General features: G+C 38.0%; 1 protein-coding gene across 1 annotated transcript in view; it reads right to left on the bottom strand.

The window, feature by feature from the left end:
- Nucleotides 1-8,270, bottom strand: part of LOC108366600 (syndecan-like) — a 64,490-nt gene extending 56,220 nt beyond the window's left edge. Inside the window, exon 1 of the mRNA XM_017621049.1 lies at nt 7,913-8,270. Within this exon, the coding sequence (XP_017476538.1) occupies nt 7,913-8,128 (216 nt within the window). The 5' untranslated portion in view covers nt 8,129-8,270. The remainder of the gene's footprint in view (nt 1-7,912) is intronic.
- Between the last annotated feature and the right edge of the window lie 567 nt (nt 8,271-8,837).

Below are 8,837 nucleotides of genomic sequence, written 5' to 3'. Positions count from 1 at the left end.
ATGAAAATCCTAACCTCAAAAAAATCACCCGTTATAAGCAAAATAAATATTTTTTTTATACATTTTTTATAGTTATGTGATGCATATTTTTAGGCTTCATTTTCTGCATAAACATCCGCAGTCTAGTGATAACGAAATTGCGCTGTGAAATATGCAATACCAGCACATCTCCAATAATTACTCGGCATTATGCAAATTCCCGTATAAATAACAATGAAAGCTGCGACTTTTTGAAGAAATAAAAACAATTATTTCATTCGATTTAAAACGACTACACATTCGACAAAGAATGCCGCGATTCGGGCCCTACTCTTTCTTTGGCCCAAATCTCTTAGAATATATTTCTTAACTTACTGACGCAGGCTACTCTATTTCTCATTTTTTTTGTTGACAGGAGTAGTGTTGCATTTACAACTACACGAACAATCAAGAAGTCACTGTCTTATCAAACTGCGCTCACATCATTTTCATGTTTCTTTATTTTACCTTTTGTGGCTGAGTGGTTATAGGCGCGTCCACCACTCCGTAGGACCTGGGTTCGACCATTGTTCCAAGCAAACATCTTAACGAAAAACAATTTTTTTATTGCAGCGGTCATCCCTCGGCAGGCAATGGCAAACCTCTGAGTCTACTATAAAAAAAAATTGTCCCACTAATAATTTTCTAGAATATTTTAACCCTCTAGCGACACCCTAAATTGCATTTTATTCATACTTTACAAAATAAAAGGTCAAACCTACGCTGTCGTGAGAAAACTAATGGGTTTAAATGTTCTATTAAATGATTTCTTGTAAAATTTTCCTATATGTACCCAAATTACAATATGAATTTAACAAAAAAAAAAATCAGGAGAAAAATTTTTTAATTAATATGCCATGAAAAAAAAATTTGCCCTGGGAATGGAAAATAGTTGGAGGTTGTGCTATATGGTTTTATATTTTTCATACTGGGCTCGAATCATTCCGCCCCCAGACAATGACCCTGAAATTTTCTCATAGTGTTATTATTCTTCTAATCACAGTTAGACACACACATGCTGTTCAGAAATATAGAGCTCAACGCCCAATTGGCCCAGTGTTTACCAACATCTGTGAACTTAAATAAAGGAATAAATTAAAATAATGGGTACACAAAAAATCGGTACATATGTATATATGTATGTATGTATGTATTTTAAGGCATTGCTCATAACGCGCATCTAAAGCAAACTAAAATGCACAGAAATGTGGAAAAAACATTGATGCGAAATATAAACAAAAACAGAAAATTCCAAAACGCAGGCAAAAACATTAAAAATGGAAGCAAACACACAGCAACGCACAAATGCAAACACATAAACTAAAACGACCGTAGAGAGCGAAAGAAAAAAAGACCTACAACAGCAGAACCCAACAAACAAATAAACAACCAGTTAGCCAGCCTGCCATGGCATAGACAGCCGACACAGCGGACACACCGATGATACCGCAGATGACAAGCCACAAAAATTGAAATATGGCAACAACGCATTGTGTACGTCGTCGTCGTCGTCGTCGTCGTCGTCGGTATTGACACATTGCGTTGCTGCGCCAAATGCGGCGGCGGTGCTGCGATGGTCGCCGTCTGTCTGTGTACGGTTATGGAGTGCTGGCTGCTGCGGTCGCGGTTAACATCGACGCCGCCAACACTTGCAACGAGCACTCAGGTTTTTTTTCGTTTACACTTTTTTTGTTACTGCCAACGTTGTTGTGGTCATAAACATGTTCTGCTTGCCTTTTTTATTTGTAGCTGTCTAGCTATTTGTTTTTTTTTGCTTCTTCTATAATTATCAATTTATTTTCAGCTTTTTATTTAAGCCATTCTTGCCTTGCATGCTCTTTCTCAGCACCTTTCCCCTTTTATGTTTTCATTTCATTCTTTTGAGCGCCACTCATTTGCCTTTTTGTGTGTATTATTTCCAACATACTATGCTTCTTTCGCTGCTGTTGGATTCAAGTTTTTTTTTCTCCATCTTTCGCCTTATAGGCAACTTCGCCGCTCTTAAAACTCCATGAGCCAAGCTATGCAGAAAACATAAAGATCCAAAATCCAAATAAACAACCCGCTTACGCCTTCACTTTATCATCTTTTATAATTCTGCCTCTACAACTACAAACACAAATATGTGTACATACCATTCACTAACTCCAGTTGCTCATTTTACGTATTAATTTTCTCTCTTCGTAGAACTTCCACGAAATTTGTTTCCAATGCTACCTGAATCTCTCGCTCTCCCGCGCTGTTTCTCATCTTCGCCCGCTAGTTAGTGTAATCACTTCAACTTTTGTAATTTCCAAACTAATTGGATTTTTGTTCAACTTCTTTTCTTCGTATGACTAACCTAACTTTACATACCTAGGCACACTTCTACGAGTACCTTTGAGTTTTCTTTCCTCGCCCCTTCCAATCGCACTCCTCATTTGTATACAAAACATGTGCATTTCCTTCGCATTAACCAAAAACTACACAGATAAAAAAAAATCACCCACTCGAATGCAACATTGCTCTTTCCTGTGTCGCTCTTGCTGCTGTTTGTTGCTGTTGCTGTTGCTGTTTGTTGCCGCCGCCGAAGTCTCTGCTGATTTCAAAACATGGAAATCACATCCGTTTCCAATCGTTTTTTATTCGTATTTTGCCTGTGTTAGAGTGTGACAGCATGCATAACTGCTTCCTACGCGTCTATTTTCTTTGATTGCCTTTTATTGCTGCCTGCTGCTTGCTGCTGCTGAGTGAGTGAAGTCATTTGTGCTTGCCGCGTGTGGGCTCAGCATGTTTGTGTGTGTGTGTGTGTTTGGTTTTGTGTGGATTTTATTGCTTGCAAAGTGTACGCAATNAAAGTGTACGCAATGCTTTGCAAATTTTATTCTTTAATTAAAAATGAAAATTCTACAACTTCTACGTAGGTAAATGACATCGCTGGGAAAAGCCGAAGGGTGCTGCATGTATGTATGTATGTATGAGTGTAATGAGGGAAAACCGCTCATTTTTTGCGACTCCTTGCGATATGTCAAAAGACGAGTGCCGTTGCAGAGTTGTGTTTTTGCAATGCAAAGGAAATGCAGCGTGCGTGCCCATATATACATACATATGTACATGCATAGTACGTACATGCGCGCAACGAGGTTGCCGGATATGAAGGAATTGTCATAAAAATAGCTGGTGTTATTTTTACTTGTAATGAGGTATGTAATATGAGATCGCAGAAGAGTAATTTAATAGCATTTTAATTTGTAAAATCTTTAAGTTTTGTATGAAAAAATAGTTGCTCGCTAGATTTTACGATAGAATTCTTAAGAAAGAATAATGTAAGATAACCAGCGACCGAACATAACAGTTATTGATGAAAACAGTAATTGAAAAACTCGCTATGAAGGAAATATTCTACAACTAAAGGCCAAATTAGATGTGCCGTAACCATAACGCCTTAGCCATAACGTAGCAAAATACTTCAGAGCTGCTTATGGATATGGTTATGTCGAATAACATAAAAGAGATACCTACGGTTATGGTTATGGCTCTGGCGTTATAATTACGGTGACCATATTTATGGAAGCCGAATACGGGACGAAAATAATTTTTTCCACAAAATCTAAGATATCTTAAAAGCTTCTTCAATGATCCTAGAAGTATTCGCCCTAAAACAGCATGCTTTTCTCGAGATTTTTACCACGCGAAATTTGATTAAATAAAATCGTTAAATTTTAGGATAATAAAATGCAAGTGCAATCAGTCAGTTGAAATTCGAAGGCGTTCAGGCGAAGAGGTTCTTCCGATAAAAAAAGAATCAAACAGAAGCAATAAGACATGCCTGTTTACTCGTACTATAAGCAAGTAATTTTTAGCGAAAAAAAACTATTTTTAAGGGGGGGTTAAGATGGACAGAACTGTTGTATTGGCTTTTCTTTGGCTCGTATACGGGATAACTATTTATACTCAAAGGAAAGTATTTGTGTATTGACTTTACAAATCGGCAAATCAATCATTGATCATCTGGCAGTCAGAGAACTAACGCTTTTATAGCACATGCGGTATGATGAATGATACACAAACTGACTCTTCAAAACAAAAAAACAAAAAACACACTACAAGACTCATGCATAATTGCAACTGTCGACAAACGTCAAATGCCAAATTGTTGAAGCGACAGTCGCCAGTACAGAAAACCATAATCAATAATACCAACAATTGCAGGCACGAATGGAGTGAGAAGTATCAATAAAGGACTGTACGAGTAAAAATATGCCAAAGTATGAACAATACGCTGACGCTGTATTTATGTACAAATATCTGTATGTTTTGACATATCTACACTCATGCTTATGTGCATACTACACACAAATAGGCCTGTGACCTTTTTATGGCGCGTCAGTACAATGGCAGCAGCAGTACCAACTGATAAAAGCTAGCAAAGCTTGATGATGAATAGGCGCTCTAGTGGGCAATAACGTCCATACAATGCATTGGCCAAAGCAATTGCAATGAATAGCAAAGCGTGTATACAGTATACAGTCCGACAAGTACGAGAAGTAAACAAGTAGCAAAAGCAACAACAACATTATCAACAACACCGAATATGTACTGCATTTATAATGGTCATCAAGCTGGTTACATACACACGAGTACGTATGTATATAGAAGGAACCATTGCAGCGGCAAACATTGTGGCAGCTGAGTGAAACTCCATTTCCTTATTGCGCGAATATTGTGACGGATTGGATTTGCAAGCTGCAATTTTCTTGTTGTTGTTGTTGTGCTTTTTTTTCATACATTTGTGTATGTCTGTACGTACGAATAAACACATGTCGCCTTTTTTTGGCTATGCCAAGTGGACAGACACCATTTAACGATCAGCAATGCAGTTGGATACGACATTCGTCAGCGCGCGCATATATAAACAAACACTCGAGTAGAGGAGAAGAAGTGAAGTGTTAGCAAAGTGTTTTCACTTGCCCATAAGCAATGCAGCGCCCACTCTCTGCCTCTTTTTCTTCAAGCGTTTTTTTTTTTGCCAATTGGCGACTTTTCATGTGTATGTACATACTTAATTTTTTCGAATGTATGTAGGTACGTATTGTATTTTCTTTTTCTGCTTCAATGAAGTTTTTCGCACACCCATATGAACGTTTTTGCTGTCGGCCTGGTCCGTACATAAGTACCGTATAAATGCAATTTATAACCGTTTAATAACCATTCATGTAATTTTTATTGGTTTTTTATGCATTTGTACTTATCTATGTACATACATACATATATATATTCACACGTATGTATATACATAAGTGCTTAGTATGAAATTTTCATTTTTAGCAAATTCAGTAAAGGCAGTAATTGCCAAGTAAGCAGAATTTTTTCTGGTGGTTTTGGTTTCAATTTCTGCTCCATAGCTTTTAAAATACGAATATTTCTTGAAAAGCATTTTCTTGGCAAACGTATGGTTTGTCATTAACAAATTTAATGAAGTTTTAAGAATTGGTGCAGCTGTGTTTTATTGAATAAAGCGAAATAAAAACAGCAATATTATTTTTAATGGTTTTCGTTTGAGATTAAACACTTTTTGTGTTGCGAAACATCTTTCGATTGTTTTTTTTTTAAGGAAACTACCTATTTGAACAAAGATAAATATTTCCTTTTTGGCTGTTGTTGTTTCCGACGGGATGGGTGTGTGATGTATTTTGGAACGAATTTCCGTCATCCCTTGTCAAATTTGGTTTGGAGACAAACCGGTTTCGGCGTTATGCCATCTTCAGTGTTATTTTTCGGAGAACGAAATGCGTTCCAAAATACAAAGATTGATGAAAGGTTGATGAAAATTATGAGATATGAAAATTTTTTAGGAGGCCTAAAGTCGATTTTGTACCAAATGCCTCAAAACAGATTAACCAAAGGACAGAATGAACTTATTTCATACTTTTAAATTGAAATATGGATGATATTTAAACGCAACTGAGTTCTTGGAATGGGATACTTGAACCACAAAAAGAATTTATTCGTCCTTTTATTTATACTTATTTCGCAATAGAAAATTGTATTTACATACTTATATTTGGGGTATTCACACCGGTGTCGTAAGTGTCGTATTGTTGTATGTCGTAAACTTTAAACGCCCAAAAAGTATATTATGGGGGTTCGCAAAGTACCATCAAAGTGATATAATGTGGAACGATTTTCCGTCATCCCTTGTCAAATGATGAAATCAATTTCGCAGGGACTCTTCGATGAGTAGTGGTTTGAGCTTCGATAAATGGTGGTTGAGCTTCGATGACGAGATTAAGGAGAAGACAGTTGGTAAAGGTTGTGATGGTCTCTCGGTGAATGTCGCTTAAGGCTTGTCTGAAAGCAATTAAAATCTGGATCTCATCTGTGAAGTAGAAATAGATTCTTCTTCATCTTTTTATTTGACTCTGTAACCGCCTAAGCGATTTTGGTCGAGTTCAAAAAAAGCACGCAAGTCGTTTCTCTTCTGTGCCAACTGACGCCAATTAAAAATGCCTCTTCATCAGCTACCACCAGCGTGTTCCAAGATGAATACTTCCAGAGCTGGAGCGTTTCTGTTCATCCGAAGGACATGACCTAGCCACTGGAGCGGCCGAATTTTAATCCGTTGCGCTATGTCCTCAGTCCGTTATCGGCCGTTTCGTCGTGGAAGCTGTTTTTCGCTGCCTTGCCCACCATGGCATTAAAATCGCTAAGCATGATTTTTAAATCGTGACCGGGGGCAGCCCTCGTATATGTTTTCCAAGGGCTCATAAAAGAGATCCTTGTATGCTTCGTCCTTCTCCTTCGCCGGGGCTTGGGCGCAAATGAGCGAGATTTTGGAGAATCTTGCTTTGATGCAGATTGTGACGAGACGCTCGTCCACCGGGCTGAACGACAGTACTCGACGACGGAGTCGCTATAACACCACAAATCCAACACAGAATTCGCTCTCCTTTACATAGCAGTTGTAGTATACGTCGCAAGGCCCCAGACATTTTTTTACCTTTTCCCGTCCAACGCGGTTAATGGCGGTGATGTCAGCTTTAATCCCTATGATGGCATCAACCAGCCGGACAGAGGCATCTTTCCCATTCAGGGTCCGGACATGCACTCAAATCGTAGTTCTTTAAACGTTTGCCGAGTCGTTATAAAAAGAGGGGTCTCATCCGAGTCTTTATTTTTGCTATTCGCTAGAGGAAGGTTTTACGTGGTCAGTACCCAACCCAGTGCACAACACATTGCTGGGAGAAGTTATTGTAGAAATAGGGTTTTCTAGCGGGGAGGATTATTTAACTAAATCGGCATTATTCGGTGAACACATTTCATTAAATTAAAGTGCTTTGGATCGAAATTTCTCTCCACATGAGAAACTTTAAACCATGTTCAATGTTTGGAATAAGCTTGGGAGCTAACTTTCCTTTAGCGCATTTCACCCATAATTTCTAGAGCCTTTTTTCGCTATGTGGTAGTTTGAGCTTCCAGTATTAGGCATAAGAATAAACGATATCTTCATCTCATTTGCAAAACTGTTTAGGTGTTTCAACTCGACAATAAATACGTAAAAGAGCGATTTGTCGGATATTATACGGAGATAACAAATCGCTATTAGAAGCGCTTTTAGAGGACGAGTTAACTCTCGTCAAATATGAGTGAACTCTTCTTACTAAGGCGGTAAGCGTTAAGACTGCTACTTATAGCAGTTCTAGGAACTTGTATGCTTCCTTATGGATGGTTTTTACAGTTAGAAACCCTAAGAGAAATCCTCCTTCGGAATAATATGTAGATATATTAAAGATAGATGAGATAGTGGATCTACTCATGCAGACTATAAATATAAACTTTACTCTTATTTTTGCCTTAAGACTTTCATTCATTTCACTTAAACCGTGAATAAAATATGTAAATTCTCCAAACTCACCTGATCAGCAGCACAGTTAACGCTGGCCAACAGGACAAACAGCGCGACTGCAAATAAAAGCTTTCTGCTGCCACTAACGGCGACATGGGACGGTGTTAGGCCGGTCAAAACGCCACCAGCCGCGCGCCGTTTGCCTGCCGTCATCTCCGATTCCAACGTTGACAATGACATCCAACTAGTTGATGTTGACGATGCCTTTTTGTTGATATTATACATTGTTGTTGCTAATTGCGCAGTGTTATTGCTAGATATACGTTAAACGACGTATAAAAAAAAACAGGAATAAAGATCCCAGAGATGTTCCTTTTATTTTTTTTTTGCTTCAACTCTATTTTGAAAGCCTAAAATCGGCGCACAATGGCGACGGAATAAATGGAAAATTAAATAAGCTCTATTTTATTTATTTTTTTTTTCACACTTTTACGCACTGCTTAAACCACTTAAATTTGAACTTATTTATTTGATTTTATTTAATTTTCTACATCGATTTTTTTTTTTTTGCACGCGTGTAAGTGCCGACCTTTTATTTATTTATTTAATTTTATAATTTCAAGCAATTGGCTATAACTTGATTATTTCTTCTTTTACACCGATTTTATTATCCTCTGACTTTTTCCGCAATCGATTACAACGCAGCTACCGTACGCAATTTCGCACTCTCAAGAGCCTAACCCTACCGACAACTCTCCACTGCACTGCTGCCTTGTCATCGCAATAAGCGCTATTGAAACGTAACGAAAGGTTGCGTGTTGCGGCCCCTTTTCATTAAATGTAATAAAAACAATATACAAAAATTAACCCATCAAGAGGGAGGCTAGCAAGCAGACGGACCAGGTCGGCAAACATCAAAGTGACCAGTAGACGTGTACGCGCCGCCGTGAAGTCGTCGAAAAAAAATACATTGAAAAAATAACTATTTATGTAC

The sequence above is a fragment of the Rhagoletis zephyria genome, unplaced genomic scaffold (assembly GCF_001687245.7).
Source record: "Rhagoletis zephyria isolate East Lansing unplaced genomic scaffold, Rhagoletis_zephyria_1.1 Rzeph_scaffold_02333, whole genome shotgun sequence".
In the NCBI taxonomy this organism is placed as follows: domain Eukaryota; kingdom Metazoa; phylum Arthropoda; class Insecta; order Diptera; family Tephritidae; genus Rhagoletis; species Rhagoletis zephyria.
This window is presented reverse-complemented; position numbering and strand designations above follow the sequence as displayed.